The following is a 27,680-nucleotide window of genomic DNA, read 5'->3' as shown; positions in this document are numbered from 1 at the left end:
TTGTTACATGACAAGCCTCATTTTATTGTCTTCCATGGATGAAAACAGAAACTGCGTGTACAGAATGGTAATCACATGCAATACAAAAATATGAATTTTTACAACAACATAAAAAAACATGTATTGGCCCATTCTAAAAAATTGTACAGCTTTTATACAGTATTTTATACATGAAAAAAATATAAATATATATACATCTGTAATAGCCATAGCAGTACCTATTCAAAAATGTTGTGATGTATTTTACATATAAAATGTTTATACAAATATTAGAAGAATCATGTTAATTTGCTATACATTAAATAATGTATGTACATTACATACCATTGGATTTGCAACACATTTAACTGCAGTCTTTCACGAAACCAACCCTATGTATTCCAACACAGTACGCTCACTCAGTCGCACGTGCACACACACACACACACACACACACACACACACACACACACGCGCACACACACAACACATAAATACAAGCACGCCAACTGAAGCCAGCAATTACAAACAGTATACACAAGCGTGCACAAGAGGTAATGTTTTAGGAAGATATAGGACACTTTTGCGCCAGGTTCCTGATTTATCTTTTTTTTTTTTGCGCAGAGAATGAAATCACTCAACTTCTTGAGAGAAAGATCTTTCTAAATAACTCATTTTCTCATAAGGTGCACTTTACACTTCAATGCATGGACATTATTAAAAAGTCTTTAATCATAAATAGCCAGCATTATTCTATTCCCGAGTGGATTGTGAACGATGAAGGGAATATTTCACCAGTTTCTTTTCATTTTTCAAATGCATCCAATCAACGGTGAGTTTACCAGATTATATTCCAAAAAAAGACAACATACAAGTGAGCATATCACACTGTCCAAGCCTCTGAGACCCTCCTGGAGAAAGAAAACACTGCAAATATGACTATTCAAAACCAAACTAAAAAAAAAACAACAACAGCAACAAAAAAAAAAAAAAAAAAAAAAAGAGTTCATGATTATTTTTTTCCTGTTGACAAAGTGCATATTGTGTCTAGACATGGGCTGGTGAACGTCTCAGCACATGCCATCACACAACCATTAAAAAACTGGGTGAGAGGAGCTGAGAGGCAGTTGGTTTGAGAACATCACTCAAGCAGCCTGTCAAACGTGTGTCAAACCCTCAAGGAAAACATTGATAAATGAAGTGGTCCATTTAGTAGTAGGGTCCATTTTATGTCCAGCAGTGTGTGTGTATGTGTGTGTGTGTGTGTGTTTGTGTTTGTGTTTCAGAGAGGAAAAAGAGCCATGTGGTCAGGGCCCCGGCAAGAACAACCACATCACAGCAGCACAGAGAAGGTGAGCGGGCCGAGGACAGGGCAGCCATCAGCAGGCACAGACCACAGCACGCCAGTCAGTCTCAGCAAAGACACCACAAGCCAGTTAATTCACAAGCCTCAGAGTCCCGAACAACGTTACAGAAAAAAAACCCAAAAAGGAAGGCAAAGAGATATTAGACGAAAGGAGGGAAAGCGCGGAGGACGGTCGTCCCCTCCCTCCCGCCACACCTCGGTCCACCGATCCTCTCTTCCGAACAAGAAAACGCAACGGTTAGACATGGAAGATCAGACTGTGGATTAGTGGAAGCAGTGTCTGTTTCAGGCAGAGGCAATGCTTTGATCAATCCTGTAAGAGTTAAGGATTCAGGAGCATGCAAGGCAGACCCAGGCTTTGTTTTGCATTGCTTATGTTTCAGAGTGACTGCTACAACCTAGATTAGAGAAGAGAAAAAAAAAAGAAGAAAAGAGAGAAAAGAGCAAAAGGAAAACACAAACGTTAGACGGTTAGTGAAAGTTGAAGAAAGAAAGCACAATTTGAAAAGCAGAAAGATATTACATACACATAGATTAGTTAAAAGATATTCACTAAAAACAGGTCAGGCTGTGTGAGTTCAATCCACAAAGAGATTGCTTGAATATTAATTTCATCATTTCAGGTCCAAGCAGACCTTAAGTCATTTGTGTTGTTTTCTTTTAATCTCCCATCATCCAGCTGAAAAAAATAGCATTTGACCACACAGGATTGATAGTGAAGCCCCATTAAAGATAAAATAGTTGCATGTAGTATTTGAGCAAACATGACAAGAGGTGTGTGAAGAAGCAAATCATAGGCAGAAAGCAGATAAAAGTAGGAATCACGACATGAAAGTGAAACTGTAATCATATCATGTGAATAAAGGTGTGGATGGGTGTGTTGCTGCAGGATGTGGGTAAGAAAAACTGGTTCGGGTACAAAATGGAGAAATGTTCAGTGTTACCACATGAGCATGATTACCAAAAGAGATGACAACAAGCTTTTATGGCCATGACTGTATTTTTTTTTTTTAGACCCTATTTGTTTCCGTATGTACTAAACTGAATTTTTAGTCAGTTGTTTCCCGCTTTAGAAAGCTACTCTCACCTAAAGATGAAATGTCACACAATGCCCTTTATTTATACCTAGGTGACAGTAAGTACATCTTCCTCCTACCTCTGAAACTGGAAATTGCCATGACCATCCAATCTCACTGTGAGACAGTCGTGACATTACAAAACTGTACATGTAAGAGACAGCGACAGTCATGCCCTGTGACACTTTTTTTTCTGTCAAAAAATGTGTTGTTTCGGTCGAGAGACAACTGTCAAGAGTGTTGTATGATGAATAAATTAAACAATTCACATTTACATATATAAACCATAACGTTCACATTCCATTTGAGAACAAGCATCCGCAGCTAAAGAGAACTATGCCATGGTGCAGTGACAGAGTGCATGAGGGTCATGTGTGATGCTCAACAGAAATACTTCAAACCTTTTTTTTTTTGATATTAAAAAAATTTAACAAATTTTTGAATCTTATTTCTACATAAGACTATGCAACCCCAACTCTAACCCTGAGGCTGAAAACTCTGCTTCAGTCTCATATTGTTAGTTGAGTTTGGAGTCACTGATCATTATTAAGAAGCCATTGTACCACGAGGAAATAGTAGATACATAATAAGAGATCTTCTTTTGTTTTCACATGTCCAGTGTCGTTAAATCGTCCTTTGTTTCTGGGATACCTACTCTGCAGACTTCCAGAAGTGTCCTGGGTGGGACAGCCTGCGGTTGAGTTTGGGCAGCTTCTCCAGCATGTCAGCCAGCTGGGTGAACGTTGGCCTCTCTCTCAGGTCGTACGACCAGCAGGCAGAGAGGATCTCCTGAGACAACAAACCACTTTGTGTCAATACGTATGGCAAAACGCTGAGCCATGTGCTCGCTGGACTGTGGACTATGAATGATGAACGATCTAACATGTTTTGCAACATCTTGATATCTCTGCCTAAATATTTGCATCATTATTTGCCACTCTTACAAAAGCAAAATAAATATGCACTTTGTTGAATGACTGACAATTTTGCTTCCGTTTCAACTCACAGTGACCTCCTTGCCCAGGCTGATCTCTGCCAGGACCTTCTTTATGCCCTCTCCGCTCCCCACCTGCCAGATGGTAGCTTCCACAGGCTGGTTGGTGATTGGCCAGTCCCTAGCTTGGAGCTCATACCAAATGGTGCTTAAAAGGGGAAAGCAGAAGTATGATTATTCTGTCAAATGGTAAAGTCTCTAAGTAAAAGTAAGCTCTTCTCAGTCAAAAACAGGTGTGACAGGACAGTAGGTCTCCAAAGCTTGTGTGTGCATAGCTTACCCAAAGGCGTACACATCTGCCGAGGTGGAGAAAGGAAGGCGGTCCTCATTGTTACCTGGGCTCATCCTGCGCACAATCTCTGGTGCGAGATAACAAATCCAGCCATGTGGAAGTTTTAGTTTATTCTCACGCCTGGAAGAAAAAAAAAGCACACTTTTCAGTAACAAAGCAAATGAAGTGGAAAGATGCATTAACTAGAGTGGAAAATACATTATCTACTACTGCAAAACAGCTATTCATAAAGCCAAACACATACAGAGTACAAGCTGTGTGTTCAAAATGTACTTCAAAAACAAGAGTGTGCTGGAAGTTACAATGTACAATCAGGAGAACTCAGTCTTTGCAAAAAAAAAAAATACTGGCTGACAAGGGAGATGGATGTCTGCAGGACTGGAGCCACTGTGGACCTCAGCAATTATTACAAATCACTGGACCTCCCCAGGTAATAGTAGTGCAGTGTGAACAGCACTTTCGCTGAGGTTGTGTTTTTAAGCCTCTCAAGTGGAGTTTTCTTACCTCCCCTCCTGAACAACTCCAGAGATCCCAAACAGCCCGAAGTCTGTGATCACAACTTTATTGGTATCATGAAAAACGTTCTTTGACTTCAAGTCTTTGTGAACAATGCCTTTAGCGTGCAGATAGCCCATTCCCTGTAATGGAAGACAAACATTGACAGTTCATGAGGCGCTGGCACACAGGCTCTGATTATAATTCAGACAAGTCTTGGACAAAGCAGGATGTCTAAACTGCTCTACTTAACATTTATATCAATTTGAAGGTACATAATGTGGATTCTGGTTATGTATTTTTGAATTCAAGACATAGTTTCCTTGCATTGTTGGACAATTAATGTTTTTTCACTGTGGCATTTTCTTTTCATGCACATATTAAGACTGAACTGGCCACATGATCTTGGGACATGAAAGCCAAAAGTGAAAACTAAAGAGCAACATGGCAAAATTACATGTTTTCCAAATTGCAGAAGTTTTAAAATCAAATGCATCAATGAGAGCTCTGACTAGACATAAAAAAACATTACCTTTACAATCTCCTGAGCGATTTGTCTGGTCTTATTAATATCCAAAGTGTTTTTAGTGTCTCTAACAACTGAATACAGCGTCCTCCCTTTACAGAAACTGTGGAGAGAGGTGAAGAAAATAAGAATACACTGACGATGAAAACATGTATTCAGGACAGGTTAGAATCACTTTAGAGGTGCAGTATATTTGATATTTCTGCTCTTACCTGGTGATGATGGCTAGGTGTGGTGGAGCCATGCAGGCCCCCATGAAGAGGACCACGTTCTCATGTCTGGTCTGTCTGTAGTTCATCACCTCCTTTTTAAAGAGCTTCAGATGGTCCTGGTTGTTCCCATCGATCTCAAGAAGTCGGATGGCCACCTCGCCATGCCACCGACCCTTGTGCACCTTGCCCCAGCGGCCCTGGATGAGAAAACAACTTAAGCTTGAGCGCCCTTTTTAGAATATGATACATATACTAGTCTCAGTGAGGATTCCTCACCTTTCCTATGAGTTCTCCGAGGTCTAGCTGCTCAAACGGGATGTCCCACTCCTGCAGGTAGACACTGGTCTGGCTCGCCTTGCGGGAGATGGGGCCCTTCCACTGGTTTCCCCGAGAGCTGGGCAGATCGTCCAGCTCGTCGCCGTCACACTCGCCGTCGGAGCCCATGTTCATCCTCATATCCTCTCCGTCATCCTCATCCTCCCCTTCGTCCTCATTCTCCTCCTCATTGTCCTCGTTCTCCTCCTCTGCTTCAGGGTCTTCATCTTCAACCTCAATTTCCTCCTCCCCTTCCTGCAAGAGTGTGGTGATGGCTTTGTTATTCTCCTGTGTATAAAGGGATAACGCTATCTACCTAAAGCAAGGTACCCATGTAAGTGTGCACTACGCAGTGTAGACATGTGAAAATGACTTAAGTACTGGCAAATTTTTCTTTTCAAAAATGTGCTGTCGCTCTTAAATGTATTCTGTAAATCATGAGCCAACATTAACTTACTTTTGTTTTTTCTTTACTTTGTGTTGCTGCCTCTATAGTAAAATAGTGATATTTCCATGTCAGCAACACTCTCCTGGTTAAATGAATAACATCACAACCCCTGACATCATCACAGCCAAACAGGTCAACCTGGTTTCAATAAACAGTTGTCAGGGGAGCTGCTGTTTAAGGTTAATGCCAGGCCATTTATGCTGAAATCTTTTACAAGAAACCTGCCATTTGGGTATTGTAATGGCATGAAAAATTGCCATCATTGTCATGTTCACTAGGAAATGACCTAATGTATCTGACTGAGTAACTATAATGAGATCTGTTGCCCTTATAACTGCTTCAACACAGTTTGAGAGAAATTAGTTTGACCCATGTCACTCTGCTTTGACAGCTGACTTTCAAAAAAAAAAAAAAAAAAAACTCCTCTTGGTGCCATAACAAACATCTATTTAAATGTACGTCACCATTTTCTCCTCTGTGTGAGGTTAAGAGACATTTGTGTGTTCTGTGGCACCAGTCCAGTACTTCCAAAGGTTACTCCATGAGCTCTACAATGAATCTGGCTCTTTCAGTTTAGACATATATGTGCTACAGTAGCTTTGATGGATAACATTATCAGTCTCTATCAGTATATTAGTAAAAAAACAGAACAAAATATGATGCAAGATAAATTTCATAAATATGAGTCTTAATAGCCTCATAAGCTGACAGTAAAATCTGGAACTTAAGTGTATTTTCTAGACTGCAAACACAACATGTTGCGAAATTACCTCTTCATCTTCATCTTCTACCAGCTCAGCATGTATGTCATCCGCTGATTGCTCTATTTCACTGCTGTGATACAGAGATTTGGTATTAGAGGGTTGGATTCCGGGAAAAACTAAATATTTTAACTATTGTGTCATCAGTGAATCTGATTGAACTTGATTTATTCTAAATAAATTATAATGACAGTCTTACACAGTGTCTTGGAGGACATCCGAGTGCAAAGTAGCAGGACTGGAGACATCTGTGGAGAGAGAATTAAAGGTGGTTTAGGAAAGAATGAGAAGAATGAGAAAAATTATTCTCCCTTTTCCAAAGGGCTTGGTGCATTAGCCTCTTGGCCGACCACATACAGAACAGAACATGACTGACCATGCAATTTCCCACTACCACCAGCAGATGGGGTCAAAATGGCTCCTAGTGTCAACATGCAAACCTAGTACTGGCACACAGTGACAGACAGCTAACTGCCACAAACCTGACAGCAAACATGCAGAGGACAGGGAGAACTGCAGGGAATCTAAGGTTTGGAGAGTGCAAAGATGGGATAGTAACAATGCATCATGACATTTTGGGACTCACCAGGGAAGATAAACTGCTGTCTATGCTGAAAGTAACAGGCGGCTTTTGTAAAAAAAAAAAAAAAAAAAAAAAGAGAGGGAAAGACCGACAAGCATTTCAGGGAGAGAGACTGTTGGTTAGAGAAGCTTTGAATTAACAGACTTTGTAAAAAAAAAAGCATATCTACAATTGTCTTTCAGTGTTAATGCCATATATGAGCGAAAGGGAGAGAAGTATGTTTGAGGCCAATACTGTTAAACTGGAAAAGTGATCTAGGGAAAACAATCTGTATCATAAGGGAAATGAAGACTACAATTCTAGCATGCACATTTCAGTACGTACAATATTTTTGTTTATGTTTATCAGGCTATCTGGCTGTCTATACTTGTGTATATCTGTGTGTCTCTGTATACAGGCGTCTGTGACGCTTACCTGGGAAGTTAAAGCGGCTATCCCGATGGCCTTTGGGCGAGGGGTTGGGTGGTGGAGTGGCGCTGGGTGGGTTGCTCTGCTGGAAGGGTGCTGGGGAGGAGGGTGTGGACGAGGTGGTGGAGGACGGATTGCTGCTGGAGTCCAGCTGGTTCAGCACTGGAGGATGATCCTGGTGGGACGGGGATGAATGCAAACAACACTAATCAGGATTGATGGATGATGGTCATATGATATTATATTTAAAATGACATCTACAACTTCTGCATTTCATTTTACATTGCAGCAGTCAGGTGAGGTTTTCAGGTGAATCTGACAGATTTCTTTATGGCAGAAAGAAGAATGCTTGATGGCAAAAATGGCACAAGTGTCATTAATTTTTACAATGTTTTGTAAGGGCAGATGGTAGAATAGGATCAGGCAGAGATACAAGTTATCTGTGTGACAAGAACCAATGGGGATTATTGCAAATAAAGTCTTAATTCCCATACATATAAACACTAAGTGCCATAGACAAGACTCTAGTCTGGCACTTCAGTGCCACTACATTATGGCTGTATTGATTTACATGTTGATATCAAGCTGTCATAGTTAAGTTGACAATGACGCAGTGCTGTTTCAAATTACAACAGTCGGACAGTGCAGAACCCATAAGCCTTTTTTTACCTTTTTGGTAATGGCCTTTGGTAGTGTGCCAAACTGTGGTGCTTCTGGCGGCCGGTCCACAGGGTTGTTTATATCAGACGGAACAGACTCAGTCCTTCGAATTTTGGCAACTAGAAGAGAATTACGTAAGGTCACAATGTATACGCACACTCATTGCGTCAATATGTTGCAGATTGAGGATACAACAAAGCTTACTTGGTAGAAAGGAGATTCTGCAGGATGGAGCTTCTTTTGTGCATTTGTTGTGGCACTTTAACCTGCGCAAAAAGTAGGCAGTATATTAGAGATGCAGTAGCTATCAGCACATGGCACCTAGAAATCACATGTATACCACGGCCAAGGATCAAATTGTGTCAGAGCCCTCTCTACTGTGTCTTGTGTCTGATGTGCTACTGTTTTACTATCTCGGTCAATAATAAAAATGTTGAGTGAACTGTGCATTAAAAAGAAAGCGCTCAACTCACCGACAGTGTTTGCACTTCACCCCAAACATCATGTTCTTCTGGCACACCTGACATGTCTGGGACAACCAGGACTTGGTTGAAAACCTGAACAAATAGAAATGCTGTTAGACCTACAGCGTTAAAGTACTGCACAGTTATTAATATGGTTAATTGATTACTTCATTAAGAACAACTCTAGTTTATTTGGTTTATTATGATACATGCTTAGGATAAAATATTCTGTGTGAGAGCAGGAAAGATCTACCTGTGTGTGACTGCTAGGCCTATGTCCCTCCTCACTGCTTGTGGGGAGTTGCGATGCAGTGCTACGTTATCTAGAAGGAAGGAAAAGAAAGGGAGAAAGATTTAATGAAGTGACCCCAGTGGTTAATCACATACTGAGAATTTAACAATTTAGATTTTGTCATTGAAACAGGGTCAAACTAAATTTCGGACGTGATTTCCACACACAGAAGGGATTGTGGAGATGTTGCAGACCCAAACTTTTCATTCACATGCAAGCCCAAACACACACATGCAAGCACAAGAATGCATAGAAAATAAAGATGAGGAATTGAATTTTCCTAGAACCCATTATACAACCAAACTATGCAATTAAATGCAGAAATGTCAATCATTTTGAATAGGTCATCTGGGATAAACCACTACTTTTGAAATGTCAAACATGCGTTCACCAAATGTGCAAAATAGAAATCAACACACGTGCATGACTCACTCTTAATGGTGCTGTGCTCTTCCAGGAGGGTGGGCGTGCCAGGAAGGGTGTAAGGTGCTGTGGTGGCAGCCGGGGTGACTCCAGGGGTGCGCGCAGGCATGACAGGGTAGCGAGAAGGTGAGTCCTCACATCCATTCCCATTGACTTGCATATTCAGGAACAACTTATTCTTTTTAATACATCTGGAGGAAGAGAAAACAAAAAAAGGAGAATTAGAAGGTATACAGTATATGGGCAAAAACCAGACTGGATACCTCAGAATGTCAACAGAACCGCTTGCGCACTATACTGTGTGAGACAGATTATGTAAGGGCTAGAGAGAGGCACGTTGTAGCACCTAAATAGCATTGGCATGGGATAACCAGGGTGACATCCCTAACACCCAGATTGAAGTCACAAGGAGGACTGATCCATGAGCACCTAGTAGTGCCAGTGCTGTGACGGTTTATACACACATGCACGTACGCAGGGACAAACTAGTAAGATTGTCCGAGCATGCGTTAGATGCATTGGATTTATGTCAGCCATGTTTACTTCTGCCTTTGCCAGCTTTTTTTTTTCAGTTAAGCTTTCCATAAACAGACAGGATATTATGGATAAACATGTGGCTTGTTTGTGTATGTGCGTCCAATCACAATAGAGAGAGAGAGAGAGACAGAGAGACAGAGAGGGATTGTGTGTGTCTTGCCACCTCTGAGCATTAGTCCTAGGAAATACTTCCTGTTTTGACATGACTCATAATCTCTGGGAATCTGTATGGGGATTAGCTGCAGTCATACAGTCAGAGCAAAGGAGCAACAGGCAGGATGTGAAAAAGGGAGAAAGAGACAGAGAGAGAAAATGTCAATGTATCTAACGAAAGCCTGACACAGCGTAAGACTGAAGTGAGACACTAGACAGGTGCTTTCACCAGCAACTGTTATGAACACTCTATAGACGATGATAAGAAATATGTGACTGCAACAGCAACCTAGTTACTTTAATACCGCCATGACTAGGCTGCAGCACCCTTTAACTGCTATTTCTCTTCACTATATGTGGTAGTTTTACAGGTTAACTGTCAAATTTTACAGTGGTAAAGGACAGTTTGCCCTCACATATATATGAATATTCACCTCACTGTATCATAGCCAGAATAAAAGCAGATACAATTTGTCATGTTTACAGCTCTGGCTAAGTAATGGAATGGTAAAATAATTTCAGTAGACTCCAAATGAAAAAGATCATCAGAACAGGACATTTGTGTTGCCATCAACAGGCCTTGTTAGAAACATAATAATAATACTATTACTAATAATAATAAATTGGCTCTCCTCTCACAGGACCCCCACAACACCCATAAACCTGTGCCATAAAAGCCAAGAGTGGCTGAGGATTCCCATTTCAGTTCTACTAGTTCTACTACGACCTACTTATGAAAAGTTCTGGAAAAGGTGAATTCTGTAACAGTGTGTTAGTCCCACCATCTTGAGCTGAGCACCTACTTGTTGGTGGGTGGGTCTTCGATGCGGTTGCCCAGCTGGGACTCGTGGCTTTTGCTGCGTGTCAGGGTGATGTTGGGAAGTAGATGCAGCACTTTGCGGGACGGAGGTGGAGGGGTGCAGGGGGGCTTCAGTCGGTGACGCCTCTTTGAGGGCGGAGTTATAGGTGGGGTGGAAGTGTGTCCGTGGAGCCGAGCTGCACGAGCTACGGACATGGGGAATGGATCTGTAAGGGGGCTTTCGCTGTGGATGTATGACATCTGCGCCTCAGGTGTGGGCACCGCTGACACCGAGCCTGAGCGGGGATGAGGGAAGGCAGCGCAGGGGGTGGATGGTGTGGACTGGACGGCGGATGGGCGGGCTAGAGGTGAGGGACTGTGAGGGCGGAGAGGTGTCCCCAGGTTGGTTAGCTGGTCTGCAGTCAGTAGAGAGCCGCTGTCCCTCCTGGTGGGCTCAGACAGCCAGGGACTGCCATCTTCTCTAAGTTCACCTCCTGATCAGGCGACAACAACAAAAAAGGCACTAGTACACCCAACGAGAATACAGTGTGATGCATTTGATCATGGGAGCTTGGAGCGAACACTTACCTGATTCAGTGGCACTATTCAGACAGGAGAGGGCAGCACTGAGCCTGGCACATTCTTCTGAACTGGACCCTAGCCTTCGCATTGTATCCCTAACCTGAGCACCTGTCATCTGCAGTAAGGCATCCAGGGACAACTTCGCTTCCACTGCCTGCAGAGGAGGAAATGACATCAATAAAAAGCCTTTTATTGTAAGTCTGCATGGTGTAGTAGGCTGAAGCTCCGCATTAAAAAGGTCAGCATGGTCTGGCACTAAATAGGTCATACAACCTCTGAGAGATTATACATTACTACAGACATGATTTATGCCTAGATCAGTGTATATATATATATATATATATATATATATACACACATATACATACATAAACACTCTGCTGTAGTCAAGATCACCTTCGTTCAGCTGAACAAAAGTTCAAGACCAAACCTCTCGGAAGGCCTGTACTCAGATTTAGTCTGTGTCCATTCAATATTTTCAATATTATATTCTACATTCTAGTGTTTGAGAGTCAGCCATGTTCATTCACATTCACTCAGAGCATTCAAACTAATGCAGTAGATGAAGTAAAGCATTGAGAGAGAGCTTGATGTACAGAGGTGAAGGTAACTTTGATAAGAGATAACAGGAAGTAAACAGACATGTATTATGTAGAGTGAATACACACAACACGACATTGTGCTAGTAGAGGATTCCATTGGTAAGGCAAACATCACAAGAGTAGGTACCACTGGTGGATAACAGAACAGACTACAATAAGCACACTTTAAAATTAAGAATATATAGTTAGAAAAAAGTACACCTTTCGTATGGACATAAAACAATTGAAGTGACATTGATTTTCTTCCTCATGAAGAGAGGTGTTCAATGTCTCACTAATTCTGGGCCTGAAAACACTGCAACCTGCTTTGCCTCAGGTTCATAATAGGTGCATATGTAAATATATTAAAATAAAAGAAAGAAAAAAGGACATTATAACATGTGTTTCTCCCCATATTGTGAGGTTACCGCTCCACATTATGTGACAACCTGCAATCAACTACTTAGAACTGACAACTATTGTTGTCAAATTAGAATAATAATTTGAATTGGGGCCGCAACTGCAACAGTTTTCGTTATTTATTATTCTGATGATTATTTTCTCAATTAATCGATGAATCATTTTGTTTATTAAATGTCAGGTAATAGTGAAATTCCCCACAACCCAAGGTGACATCTTCAAATGTCTTGTTTTGTCTGAACAACAGTCTAAAACCCAAAGATATTCAGTTTACTATCATGTATGACTAAGAAAAGCCTCAAATGCTCACATTAGCTAAAGCTGAAACCAGCAAGTGTTTGTCATTTTTCTTTAAAAAAAAAAAAAAAGAGACTAAAATGACTATTTGGTTATCAAAATAGTTGATTGTTTATGTCACTTGATAGTTGATTAATTTTCTGTTGATCGACTAGTCAGGGCAGATTAAAACCTTGCTCCGAGAGAACACTGATCAGAAAACTAGGATCATGAATGAATTCAGCCAAATGCAACATGACTAAGAGAGAACACAACATGAGAGAGAATACAAAATGTGTATCTTTGACTTTACACTGTTAAATCACCATTTAGTTAAATTGTAGTTTGAACATCAAGCAAGGCTCTTTCTTGAGAGAATAATCCTTACACTAGTTCCATCCATATACTCCCAACTCTTGCTTAGTAAAATATGTGTTTCTTTGTTCAAAGCCTTTCTCTGTTTCCTCTTATTTCCATCTGTTATACAGTATACATCACTACCAGCCTTTTATAAAGGATAGAATAGCTGAGGACCAGGGGTCAAAGACTGAACAAGAACTGAAGCTGTATGGATACAGACCTACAAGACTGAGCTATGTACTGTTTATTTCGTGTTCAGTTACTGAGACAGTAGGCAAGATGTCAGTACATATAACAATTTATGAATCACAGAAGGAAACGGGAGATAGTCCAGTGAGTTTAGGATGTTTTTTGTCATGGGAAGTGCGCAATTGCTTATCAGTCAGGTTAAACTCTTGCTCTGAGAGGGCAAACACTGATCAAAAAACTAGGGCAACCTCCCACACTGATGTGTATACTGTAAGCAAAAGGAAGCGCATACACACACACACACATACACACACACACACACACACACACACACACACACACACACATGCATGCAGACACACAAGGATACAAGCAAGGGTGTGAGATGTGATATTCAAAAGTGGCTGTGGGCCCTCCACTCCCACCTTCTCACTCATAACAACATTACATTCTTAGCAACATGAACAACATAACTGGTATAAATGATTGCTGTGTTCAGAATTGCTCTTTATGTGTACACAGCATTTAACATCACAGATGGGTTTTCATTGCACCTAAAATTAATTATTATAAAATTTATTTAGAAAATCTGAGAAATGTATTCCTGCAAAAATATTCATCCTATGGGCTTGGCCTGTGAGGGGTCAAATCTAAATGCACTGGCAACCTTTTTCTTGTGGCGAGCACAGGGTTAATCAAAATAGGGCTGCTTAGAAGAGCCACAGTGAAAATTAATTAGTTCACAGAAAGACACACATGCTCATTTAAGAAGCTGCCAAAATCCACATGCTTGTATCACATTATGCAATACCTCACTGACAGTCATAGCATGAGAGCAGACAGGTTGGACTCTATGTAAAAGAAAAAACAAAACAAAACATATGACCATTGTAATGTAATGGCCCATCTAATAGACCTCATAGTATAGAGCGAGGAGATGCACTGTAGAAATCTCAATCTAATAATGTTTGATCTAAATGGGTCATCAACATGCCATGACGATGCTACATCTTTTAGGAAATCCCCATTGGCATACAAGATAAACAAATGAGCACTTTCACTATGCTACCGAAAAAAACTCCGTTTTCTAGCAAAAGGCTAAATTCTTTGAGGGTTAAGGTTGAGGTTTAAACAGCGCACTGAGCATGACAGATATGACTAAGCCGTAAACAGAGGACAAATAATCAGATATGGAACAAGGCAGTGAAACGCAACAAAAAGCATGTACAAGCTCGGTACATATTAAAGAATAACAAGAGCAGAAACATTTAAAATAAGCAGGTTACGGTCGGGTCACAACACAAAGACAAACAGACAAGAACAATACAAACATACAGTAGCCGAGAGGGATTAAAAGAGTTTACAGCAGCACAGGAAGGGGAGCCAGCGGAAGGAGGAAAAAATGACAACAAATCATGCTGAGGAATGGCAATTACACTAAACTTGTGAAATAAGGAAATGAATGCAGTTATGTTAATGGATTTTTGTCAGGTGTGCATAAGCAGCTAGTTGCAGGGTGCTGGTGTAAGGAGCAGTGATCAGTCTGATGGTGAGCCCGGAAGACCTAGTCATAGCAAAACAAAGTAATGGGAGCAGTTTCTTTACGAACTACCAACATGACCTCTTTTTAGCAGCAATGCTTGATTTTTAATGCGTTAACAATCACGAACAATTATATTGGTAAAGGAACTTTCCAGTAGGAAATATCTCTTTTAAGATCTACGCTACTCCACAAAAGACACAATAGCTGGAGGGGAGTCAGGGTCCTGCTCAGGGACACCTCAGCAATGTTGACCAACACATATTAAACATTACTGAACTCAAGCCTTCAATCTGTAGGTAGGCCACCACTGGGCTACCCAGTAGTGGCCCACTCATTAACAGGACAAAAGATATAAATGGCAGTTTGCTTGGAACTAGATCTGCATGCAACCAAGAGGGGTTATTGTAAAGAAGTCTGTCTTTTCTAACTCACTAACCATTCCATTTCAGTTCAAGTGCATCTGTTTGAGGCTTTAATATCATGATCATAAAAATGATCTTTTAGAATGACATTTCAATGGTCACACACTGGTCAAGTATTCCTCATTCACATGTGAGTTAGTTCAGGCTATACATATTGAATACACATAAATGTGACACAAACACAGTCACCAAGGCCAGAGAGCAAGAGATAGAGAGAGAAAGAGAGGGATACTGATATTCACACAAAACAACATGACCGACCTCAATGAGCTCTGGTCGCAGGTTGATGGTGCGTAGCCAGTCTCGCAAGTGTGGGTAGCTGTCCAGGGCCTCAGGCCTTTCTGTCTCTGGCACTTTCTGCTTGCACTGCAGCTGTTTACAGATGTATTTCATCAGCTTCACCTGCAGGGAGCAATAGAGAACACAGCGCAGATGGGAGGGGTTAGAGGGGAGGCTCACAGTGAGCTAGGAGCTACAGCCAAAAGAGCAGGCCTTCGGTGTGGAGGAGATCTCACACCTCTGTGTTGGCACAGAGCCCTTAGCGAGATGACAGAAATTCTGCAGAATATGTATTTTATTACTACTGTAATACCGACACAATTATTTGGAGCAGTAGCACAATTACTACTGACTACTGAGTCTTCTACAAGAGTGACATAAACAGGCCTTTAAACAGATCCATCTTAGATTCATCACCTCACCTGACGCAAACTACTATATATTTCCATCGACAGATGCCTCTTCAATATGATAAAGATTAACCTGATGCATGAATTACTCCATAATTGCAGTTTTTCCATCTTGAACTCAATGTACCTGCAAACATTCCAGTGTTTGTTTAACCCGATTTCCCAGTTCCCCCAGTGCAACAGACAGTTAATTAAATATAAACAGCAATTATTATACAGAGGAACAATGAGCTGGTCGTCTAATGAGTGCATCTGCTGTGCTGCCAGAGCAAACAAGTTCATGTGGAACAATCAAGAAGCTTAGTGACATCAAAGTTCTCAGTGACCAAAGAAAAGTGCCATATGACCAGTCAATTTTCCAGTTAGTTACAGGGGTATTGTCTTTTCATAACCAACTCTGACACAAGATTATAAAGAAGGTCATCCTTTGTCACAATCAACCTTATATCTATGACATAAAAATTACGTTAGGACTGCAATTAATGATTATTATGATCATTAAAATAAAATAATTGTCACATTAATCATTTGGTCTATAAACACCAGACAACAGTGAGAAATCCAGTTTACAACTGAAATATATTCAATCTAGTACAATGAAAGACACAAACAAATTGGCAAATCCTCACATTTGAGAAGCTAGAACAAGAGACAGCTTGACATTTCTGCTTTATGCATTTCACACGATTATATAAAAAGATATTCCTGTGTTAGGCAATCTAAACAACAAAAGCCTGTAGTTGTGGTCACATGGTTGGACACAGGCAAAAACAGTTAAGGGTCACCGCTACAAGGAAGCATCACCCTCCTTCCCCTTGTGTCTTTCCTCCTCTGCAGAAAGTATCCCCAACGTCTCCACCATCTGGGGGCTCTGCTGATGAAGCAGGGGAGTGAAAGGAGAGAAGAAGAAGAAGAAAAACAAAAGCTGGCATGCTATCCTTTAAACATAGCTCAGGGTAGTAGCTTTCTGACGCACAGCAACCCCCCCTCTGATCTTCCTCTTGACGCTTGCATCTACTAATCAGCACATGAATGACAACAGGCCTGATTAAGACCTTTGCTGTAGTGTCCCAAGCTTCTTGCCAATCTATGTAAATGATAACACTGGATTCTTTTACTTTTTGTCTCAAAACACTTATAAGAAGATAAAATAACGACTTATGAAGCTCTGACACTTAAACTACTACCTCATTGCTTTCCAAGCCAATGTTAAGTGCAGTGCTCCTGTGAGTAAGTATAACAATGAACACCATGGTATTGGTTTGCAGCGGCCTGCGTTGTGCCGCTCAGCGCTGCCGTATAGTGTGTCTCCTTATCTCACAGTCTATCTGTAAGAGTCCATTACAGCAGGCAGCACCTTCAGATGAGCCGCGCAACACCAGCTAGCTCTCGACCCACCAGACACCTCTCGAGTGCCTGAGCAACAATGAGCGGCGCGCGTCTTTTCTCCGCTCATTCAACTCTCTCCGTGACACGTACGCTCGCCAACAAGACAGAGACTCATACAGCCACGCTACTCTGGGAAAGTGTGGCCTTGGGATGTAAAAAGGCTGCTAACAAAAGCACCTCCACTGTAGTCCAGAGAGATGAAAGCAGAGAAAGAGGATGGAAAAGGAGTTAAATGCTCTTCGTATTGACTTTGACGGCTGCTATTTGGCTCCGCAATTACTTATCATTATAAAATAGTCAAACCATGTGCATTATAGCAATGTAAACTGATAAAATGTCACATATTTTGCTTAAATGCAAACGTTCAGACCTTACATACAAGTGGAGTGATGTGGTGCCCTGGTGTTTTCACAATATCTGTAGAGTTTGAACCTTATTTTAGGTGCATGCATTTGATTTTCTCATTCTCTTAATCAAAGTTGGATTGGAACCCCATGTTTTCAGAACATATGCAAACTAACTGGTAGACAAGCATGTATAAAAAGTAGATGGGAGACACATAGTCAGTATTACATCATCAGTATTACAGAGCCTCCTTGATTTATCACTGTGCTCTCATCAAGTGTCTGAATTAAGTGTTTCTCAGGGTCTGGACAAGAATGGCCAACAATAAGAGACCTTTACTAGATGTGGCTAATGAGCTAGCCTCCTGCTTTACCTCCCTATACACTAGTGCAGTCCTGTGACGTCAGGTTACCTAGCAACCCCTCTTCTGAGTCGTCAGCAACATTTCAGTGGGATTTTCCCATACATGTGAAACACAAAGCTCTGACACAATACATCTCAACATATGACGGTCATCATGTGTCTCAGCAGGATAATAACTGTGGTGACTACAAACCATGACTAACAATTTTATCTTCAGTCACACGCAGAGCACTGACTTCTGCTATTATCATCCTAAATAAATAAGGTGGATAGGATTACGCAAGCACAGAAGTCCCCAGATCCCTCATTGATATCAGTGATGTGTGTATTTGTGTTGGGAGCGACAAACCGAAGAGATAATGACAGGGCCCTTGCATATTATTTTTGGTGCAGAGTGGAGAAAGCAGCATTTGACGTGTGGCCTGGAGGTGGGAGGAAGGGGGGGAGGAAGGGGGGGGGGGGGGGGGGGGGGGGGGGGGATGATGGCGTCAGAGCCCACCTGTCAGCAGAGCTAAACAACACCATGGCAACGGCCTAATGCTGTGAGGGGGATGAGTGACAGCCAGTGTGTCAGCCGCCACAGAGGAGAGTGGAGTCCCAGCAGAGGCCTGCCTGACACAGCAGACATGGGGAGCAGATCCCACTGCTCCCATTGTTTTCTCAAGGCTCTTGCTGACACAGCCACTTTGGTGCACCTGCCAAGGATAGCATGGCCTGTCTGAGAACTGAGCAACAAATGCTCTATCCCAGAAAATGATATTTGCACAGGAAGGTCAGTTCACTTCTCTCAGACTAAAAAGGCAAAGGTTTCTTGTTCTCAGGCTCACTGTATAGGAACACACCTTGTGTCATATTAGCTATATGTCCCCTTTGGTCCACAGTCATTCTAAAAACTAACTCTACGTTTGGTGGGGATCAAATAAAATGTATAAACTGAACATTATGAGTTGAAAATGTAATTGTTCTCAGATGATAGATCACACACGCTTGCTTAAAACAATAATTTATGATACAAATGCAATCTGAGGAAAAAAAAAACCCACATCTGTACACAATATTGTCACTGTCAGCCACAAAGGGACACAAGGACAGGGATCATTTTGTTTCTACATGGTTGCTGCCTGTAGACTCTTCTGTCTTTAGATGTGGCAGCTCCAGTCAGTGTCACAGTCAACATTGGATGTGACAGTAGCAACAGTAGCACTTGGAGCTGGGAGATAATGCAAATTCAATGCTAATTTTAATATTGCCTTCAAGGACGCATTTTCTGCAGGGTCAGGCAAGTAAACAATGGCCGATATGCACTGTTTTATCTATGCGTAAAAAATGATGAAGATGTCAATAGACATAAAACAGAGTGGGGCCAGCGAGGCCAAGTTATGCAGAGGCCAGGTCACATGGACTTTGGGGGGGGGTGGGGTGGGGGGGGTGAACACACATGGTTGACAGTCCCTGACAATGGCCTGCTGCCCCTCCTCCATCATTGTTATCTCCTGTGCGGGGGGGTATACAGACATATCCTTGGCCTTGTTTAGGCTTACATATCTGACAGAAAAACATGTCAAGGGTGCCATTTTAAAACATACACACAATTTTTGTCACACTGTTAACACATTTTCTGCATCAGGACAGCAATAATTAAAGTACACTGATAGTAAATATATGTCGCTAATTTTAACCATTTACAACCAGACATACCATGATCACTCCCTTATGATTTGGTGCTTGGGCAAGAATCCCCCACCCCCCCCTTTCCACAAAAGAAGTACACCAGACCTCAAAATTACAGGATATAATGCAACTCATCCTGAGTCAGTTTAAGAATAGATCAAGGCCTGCCTACACTGTTCAACCATCCTGATTTCCACATCATGCAGTCCATTCTTATTGGCTACGCTACCCTTAATGTAAGAAAAAAGAAAAAAAAAAAAAACGGAAACAGAGACAGGGTCAGTGTTGCTACAATCATGGAGTTGTGCTTCCTCTATACTCTCATGTAAGCGACATTCTCCATTGTCTTCTCCTAGGCCTCCGACACACACACACACACACACACACACACACACAAGCAGCGGTTGTCATGTCATAAGAAGCAGCCCAGCGGATTGGCTTTGATTCTCCCCTCCCCTTTTCCTCTCTGCTTTCCCCTCTTGCACAGGCTCTTTGCGCGTCATTTGATTTTCTTATTTAACAACCAACCCTGAAAATGCGTAGGAAGAAAGATGTCTAAATATAGATGCAGCCACAACAGCTCACACCAAGAGCGCACAGCAAACTCTCTCCAACACCATGAGGAGACAAAACAGAGTGACGCTTTGCTGTTTGCTGATCAACATGGAGAGCAGTCATTAAAAAGATAAGATGGTGAATTGCTTTTATGTTAAGGTTTACAACAATGAATACACATCTAGCAACAATTGGTTTATGGTTATGTAAAACACAGTACATAAGCAAAACACTGAGCTCTCCTGTTATTAAGATGTTTTCAAGTTCATGTTGCTAAGTGTCTAGATCATGAAGACTGATTTGGTTAAACCAAACACACAAGCTACATCGGCAGTGGATATGATAAAGTGAGAGTCAGGAATATATAAAGAGCTACAGTAAAAGTAACACGGAGGCAGCATGAGAGGCAGACAGAGACCAGGATGAGTGGGATTAACATGTGAAAAGTGAAGTACCAGTTAGCACTCCATTTGAGAGGCCAGTATCATTATCCTCTCACTGGCAAGGCAGGAAAAACACACAGTTCAAGTGGAATAATAAAGCTCTCTCAATGAGAGTATAAAGTGAGTTCAAGCCTCTCTTGATTGCACTCCAGTGCAATATGGGAGCGATACCCCTTTGCACCACGAGTGCGACAACGACTTTGACCTCGCACAGTTCGCTCAGTGGCTTTAAATCTTTAGTTGCAATGACATCTATCATGTCTAGTTATCTCTGCTATGGAATGGTTTACATGTGATCACCTGTACACTGATGTGGGAGTTGCGAGCCAGTGTGTTTGCTAGAATTTGAGATGGGTTTTAGGGATGTCTTATGCACGTCTGGAATAGAGCACTTGACATATTGGCTTGAATGTGGAATTATAATGTTACCAGGATATGTAGCATCCTCCTAAATCTGTGATTAACTCCCCAATCTGCTGACTTCAAATATTTTAGGCATGTGGCAAGTGAAATCTCAAGGAAGGCTCAAGCAAGAAGTGAAAGTGCACACTTATGGCAAGATGTGGTTTCAAAACGTTATGCCAGTAAAGACATAGGAAGTAAGACTGCTGATAAAGACAGCAACCCATGCCCGGCCAGCTGCACTTGAAGGACTGCTAAAAGACATCTAGACCACTCTGCAGGCTTCTTAGCGATGACGGATATTTGAATGTTACGAAGAGCCTGATCACAAATCACCAGCTGATTTGAACTGCATGTTTTGTCAGTTCTAAATCCTTTGTACTAGCTTAAACAACATAATGACAAACTGGGAGAACTACTACAAAGAGATTCGATGTATTGCTTGAATGAAGGTTAAGTGCTTGACAAATAAACTGGTGCATTGCCTTATTAATAAATGTTTACTGTTCTCTTTTCTTTTCTCTTGTTCCATTACAGGGTGCTCAAAGGTCGTGGAGACCTAAAGAACAGCAACTATGAAGCTAGAAGCAATGTTAATTTGATGACAGGGAGACTTGAACACAGCTCTAAAACTTAAAGTGTAACTTCACCCCCAGGGCTGAGCCTAACTCCACCCACTGCATAATTTTGAAAAATGCTAAAAAGTGAGCAAGGATGTGTGAGGCAGGAGTTGCTCAGTGACATCCCTGGCCAGAGAAAAATGATAATAATAATAATAATAATAATAACAATAATAATAATAATAATAATAATAATAATAATAATGAGAGGAAGACGAGTATGACATTTAAACAAGCCAGAAGTCATTTTTAAATAAACCCATCTGTGTTTAACTTGGTTACAGAGTAGCAGTGGACCGCAGCTCTGCTCCGCAGCAGACAGGTTCAGTAATGGTGGAATGCTGGTTATACCTTGATTTAATGTTTTGAAACAAGATTTTACCAGCTGATAACTGCAGGAACAGACAGCCGGAGAGTTTAAGAGCTACAAAATGTGAAGAGGATTTCTGTTGGTTTTTTGGCTGCCAGAAGCATTTCCTCCTGCGGTCAGTCACAGACAGAGATTTCCTCCAGCAGGTCAGTTCTGCTGTTAGCTGCTGTTAGCTCCTGAAGCTAAAAATGTCTTGATCAGCATGTATTTGAAAATGAGCGCGGGCGGTTTCACAGACTCTCACACTCAAAAATAGGGGCTGGGGGAGGCGGGCATTAACATTCTACTATCTATATAAATTTCATGACGTAGAGAACTCCCGAACGGTTGACATGGCCTTGCCTTTTCAGGACTGATTATAAACAGCAGATGACAGGTGGAGCCATTTTCAACCCATGAAATGCCAATTTTTATAAATTTGGTGTCAATGTCAATATTAATACCAGCATTGACGTGTTTCATCACAGTACAGTCATATAATTTAGTTCACAGCTCAAAAAACACGTTTAAGTGCCCAGTACCTCCTTAAATTTAAAATGTCATATAGATTTTAAGAAGAGAACGCATTTTATGTAAATAGACAGCAACTTTACTTCACTTAATCTTAGAAAGTGAATAAATGTATTGCCTCATTTAAAAATTCACCTGTCACTTTCTCAACAGTCTTCCCCATTGCTTTCTTCACAACCAATTCTCTGTTTATATAGTTGTGACTTATCTCCTTGTTTAATTGACAGGAAAGTAGGTTCCAAGCAAGACTCTACTTGGTTTGATCATTAAGTCATTCTGAATAAATCAAGAACAAAAAGAACTATTCATACATGCTCCACTCAACCCATAACTAATGCATACAAGAAGTAGAAAATAAAGAAAATGAGAAAGAATAAAATGACAGTAAAACAGTACAAAGTAAGCACTGGAAAATGTGTTAGACGATAAAAAGTTTAAAAAAGGGAACAGAAAATCATTTCACCTAACACCTGCAGCTACAACAAAAGGAAGATTTTGTGCCACCGGATCTCACGCAACTGAGTAGAGATACCACAAGAATAACAAACATTGATATTATCAGCACATCACCACCAGAACTGAAAGTAAAAAAGCCAGCAAATACAGTAGTAGTGAAAGGGGAGGCAAGGTATTGTTTGGGTTTAAACTGAGGGCTTAGGACCAGGTCTAAAAAGTGAAGCTAATGCGGAAGTGCGTTACACCTGCATTCTTTCTAATGACCAGCAGGGGGCGACTCCACTAGCTCTAAAAAGAAGTCTGATTGTATGGAAGCCTTTGAGAAAATGGCCGTACTTCTCACTTGATTTATTACCTCAGTAAATATTTTCCTAACGAGTTTATGGTCTCAATTGCTAGTTTCAAACGATAGACAATAAAGCAGGGTATGCTTTAGCGTGTGGCTACCTTGTAATTGAGAAGTTGCTACCACGGTGACAGAGGCATAGCAACGTCAGTTATGTATCATAACCCCAGATTCTGAGTGTAGGTGTATCCCTCTAAGGGCTGTCGCTCTTTCACAGTGTGCTTTCAGTTCATGTAAGTTACTTGTAACATTTTGGTTGTCTAAAAAATTCTTGTTCAGCGTTCGGTTTTACTAAAAGACTCTCTAAAGAGTTGGCTGTTCAGTTTTTCCGGTAAGAACATTTTGTTTTAAGCCAAAATTAGCATCCCAATGAATATCAGAGTTAACGTGAATTACGGATGCACGTTGCTAACCAAGCTAACAGGTAATGTCTACTGTTTAGCAGTCTATGTTTAGCTGTGCTGTAAACCAGAAAGTATCTACTACACCAGTTTCCAAAGCAGCAACCAAAAGCCAGTTACCAGTTGGAGGCTGTCATCACTCTGCTGCTGAAGCTGGAAGTAGATTTGTGTGGGTTCAAAACCAAAGGTTTCTGGTTGTTCTGATCCTAAACGTACAATAAGAAAGAACTGAACTTTGCTAAGATTACAAACTAGCAAAAAACCACCTTCAGGTAACCAGAGCCACTGTTTGCACTTCTGACTTTCAGGGATAACCCCTCACAACAGGCCAGGCTAACCACAGGAAAGAGCCCTCAGAGCTGTTTTCATAGTCTTCAAGAAATATATGAGACCAGCACGGCCTGCCCATTGTCATGTAGAACAATGTCGGTGCAAAATGCATCTACAAGACAGCGTACCTCAGGAAGTACTCTGCCAGATCACGTCCTGTTCCACATAGTGACGAGGTACGCATGACAATGGATGAAGAAGACTTGAAGCATGTAGAGGCAGGCAGGCAATGAACTTCACTTTACATTTCTCTATACAAACTATGTCACACAGGACCACTGACACGTGGTTTCTACCCAGATGGAAAAAGAGTTGTTCTGCTCCATTCAAATACAATCAGGCCAAAACTGATGGCTACTGGCCTCATACAGTAGAAACAGTATCTGTGATCAAGGACTAGCTCCCAGTTATATACAACTTATGAACCTTACTAGAATGTTTCACAAACTAGGGAATAGTCTTATTTTTATAGTATAGCAGTCTACTCCCCACCTCATAGATTGAGTTTGCTTGAAAAGACTGAGAGCAGATATTTAAAAAAAACTAATTTCTAACAAGTTCAAAACATTTGTGTGAAGAAATTAAAATTCTACCACTGACCCTCCAAAAAGCAAAGAGGAGATTTTTGTTTAGTATTAACAACGTCAGACAGACAAGGTTAGTATTTGATCAACTATCTTTAAGATGAGAACAAATATATGACAAAATGATCAGTTCAACAAGTGGGGTTCATTCACACTTATTGTACAAAATCAGTGCTGAAATGGGCAAAAATAAAAACGCAAACTGATCTATTAGCTGGCTGGTTTCTACTGAGAGACTTTGAATTTTTCATTGAACGCTGTTTACTTCAGCCTGTGAAAATTTTGCTCCAGCACCGTAGCCAACCTGCACCTGATGCTTGCCAGCTAGGAAGCTGCTGTTACCCAAATTATTTTGTAGACATTCATATTACCAAACTGGAAAAGCTGCACCTATAAACATAGGACTGCTTTGTCATCACACACTTGGATACTCCCATCACAAATACAAATGGATCTTTTGAGCAGGCCATGCTTTATTGCCACCTGGCCTACTGCAGCAACCCACAATCGGACAGTAATGAGATCACATTGTAACTTCGTGACTGAATAATGTTGCTTAAAAGGGCTACTTTCTTCATCAGCCGTGATTCTGGACCATTTTGAAGGTCACTTGAAAACCAGTTCAGCCAGGCTATTGCTGTCGCTGTGTGGCTGAAACTGAATGCCCGGAGCTCTCTGGAACATTAGTTTTTAGGGGCAACAGCACAATTGTTCACGGGGTGCTCAGTTATACAGAAATAAAACAGACATGGATAATTGATAGCCTCTAGCCAATCAGGAGTGTGTATTCCTTTTATCCAAGGTATAAGGCTTAAATAAACCATGAGCCAGAAAACCCATTTACCATCTATCATGTCTCCAGGATGTCAGTATGTCTGGAGCCATATACTGAAGATTTGTTCATCTAATGTGCAGGCTGTCTTCTATTGCTTTTCACAACTCCATGTCTCATCAAAATGCACTGTATCAGCCTTTTATACCCCACACACCAGCCCCCTCTTCCCATCACCCTCCTCAGCAGTACAGGGCCTGTTGTCCCCTCATGGCATTGTTACTAACAACATGAAGCTGTATTTTCCATGATATGATTTCTTCAGTCATCTCGCAGCTGAGGACATTACAAAAACAATATGTGACTGTAAATATCCAACGGGTGGAAACATGCAAAGCCTGAGATAAAACTGACTCTTATGAAAAGGATTATCAACATTACTATAAAATTCACATAGTAGGAATGATTATTTTAAAAGATTAATGAGCGCCACTTTACATAAAAAGGTACTACTGAGCATTTCCAATCTGCATTTGAATTTTTGTAAGAGCATTTTTTTTATATAGGCATGATGTGTGCATCCTTGGCCGATGCTTGCATGCGACCAGGCATGACTTCTCTACGGTGCTGCCTACTGTAGTAGGATATGCTGAGGCCCAATGGCTCTTGCGCAAAGCAATGTCAAGTCATCCCAACGCGACTGAACTGAATCTGCATCCAGATGCAGGAAAAGCAGCGCGCACATCAACCCCCTGTCTGCTTACGTTGGGGGAAAACTGAATAAACACATGGAACACGTCGTACATTTCGTTTTGGATTTTCTCTTGCAGGCCTCTCGACAAACTGTACAAACACGAAAATCCTTTGCAGACAGAGCAGGATCCAGCAACATAAATGAAAAGCAGATTATTAAATGTGTGCCATTAGGCCAGGCTGAATTCAGCTGCACACCACGGGTGCTGTGAACTATCCGAGGGGGCTCCTGACAAAATCTTGCCACCTATAGAGAAAGAGGTCACACAAATAACAGGAGAAAGCATCACTAATATTTCGATAATTTAGGAATCTTCTAGAGAAACAATAAAGCACTCAAACAACATCGTTACTGAGTCATCTTCACCTCAATTTATCGACCCAGTAGTATGTTCTAAGCGACAAAATGTGCTCAGCTCACTGATGTGATAGGGCGCCTCGCTTGCAGCCAATATTAAGCCTATATGAGGCGGACATAGCGTTAGGGCTTCATGACTCCGCAATTTGACTAGACTGCTTTCTATTGCAGGAAGGGATTCTGACATATCTGAAATGCACATTACCTCTAAAGTGCGTATTTCTTGCTGTGTGAGGTCGTTAGACGCGGCGCATTTGGTCCGTAGCCCCTGTAAACTGGAGATGGAGATATCAATCATATTCTGGATGAGTTCGCATTGATGTAGTGCGGCCATCGCTGCGCCACCGCCACTATCCCTCTCCGGCTGCTCATCACTCTCGACCATCTTCCCACCTTTAGCAGACACACTATCCATTCCTCAGCATTGGGCACGGCTGGAAGGGCTAGAGTCAAACTGTTAAGCTCAAATAAAACATATGCAGCAGTCCAGCGACGCAGCGACCTATTGTGGAAGTTAGCTGACAGCAAATGTCCCCTGCTCCCAATCTGGGAAAAAAAAAGTCAGGATGCAAACTAAATATTTTTTTCTTTTATCAAAACAAGCAGCTCGACGGTAACCCAGGTTGTGAAAGCGGCCCAAAGTCCAGTAATGCGCGACTTGTATTTGGAGTCCGTAGGCTACCGACGAGAGGCTACTCTCTTCCACCGACAGCTCTGGCAGAGGCTTTCACCGTCTGTCAGCTGTTGGGAACATCATGGGGCGCGGTGCAATCTGGGAAATGAAGTCATATAGGTTACAGAAACTGCACTCCACGCTACATCCCCTCAGTCCCCCCCCCCCCCCAACCCTTATGCGCGCGCGCACACGTATATACTCATGACTGGAAGAAAAAGGAGCTAGTCATTGTTTTATACGATTGTTACAGTAACTTAATTACATTTCAATAGATAGTGCGCAATTCAAATTATCACAGGAAAAACTATACCACCAGTATATACAAAGAATTAGCAGGAAAAGCACAGGTGTAATTAATAACATTAGTAGCTACATTCCATTTATGTGCTCCAGTTAGAGCCATATTAGCCTTTTTCACAGGCATTTTAACATATCACCGCAGGAAAAACACAGGTGTAAATAATAAAATGAATGAATTCTGTTTAGCTGCT

The 27,680-nt window shown here is 41.4% G+C and overlaps 1 protein-coding gene across 4 annotated transcripts; it reads right to left on the bottom strand.

Annotated features, from left to right (window-relative positions):
* ksr1a (kinase suppressor of ras 1a) lies at nt 1-27,259 on the bottom strand. Of its 4 annotated transcripts, none has more exons than XM_067607662.1 (21): nt 26,719-27,259; nt 15,418-15,558; nt 11,372-11,519; nt 10,788-11,277; nt 9,304-9,485; nt 8,833-8,902; nt 8,589-8,672; nt 8,320-8,381; nt 8,125-8,234; nt 7,462-7,630; nt 7,051-7,092; nt 6,664-6,712; nt 6,474-6,537; nt 5,217-5,510; nt 4,941-5,137; nt 4,735-4,831; nt 4,212-4,345; nt 3,696-3,827; nt 3,428-3,563; nt 3,077-3,210; nt 1-1,743 (listed from the first exon to the last, which is right to left on the bottom strand). In XM_067607662.1, exons 1-21 carry the CDS (start codon nt 26,926-26,928, stop codon nt 1,737-1,739), a joined length of 2,952 nt encoding a protein of 983 aa, XP_067463763.1. In that variant the 5' UTR covers nt 26,929-27,259; the 3' UTR covers nt 1-1,736. The 4 variants fall into 4 exon arrangements, with proteins under 4 accessions (XP_067463763.1, XP_067463764.1, XP_067463765.1 ...); XM_067607663.1 differs by having other exon boundaries at nt 6,474-6,534; XM_067607664.1 differs by lacking the exon at nt 7,051-7,092.
* Between the last annotated feature and the right edge of the window lie 421 nt (nt 27,260-27,680).

The sequence above is a fragment of the Thunnus thynnus genome, chromosome 13 (assembly GCF_963924715.1).
Source record: "Thunnus thynnus chromosome 13, fThuThy2.1, whole genome shotgun sequence".
Classification (NCBI taxonomy): Eukaryota; Metazoa; Chordata; class Actinopteri; order Scombriformes; family Scombridae; genus Thunnus; species Thunnus thynnus.
Note: the sequence above shows the minus strand (reverse complement) of the source record. Positions and strands in the feature narration are given on the sequence as shown.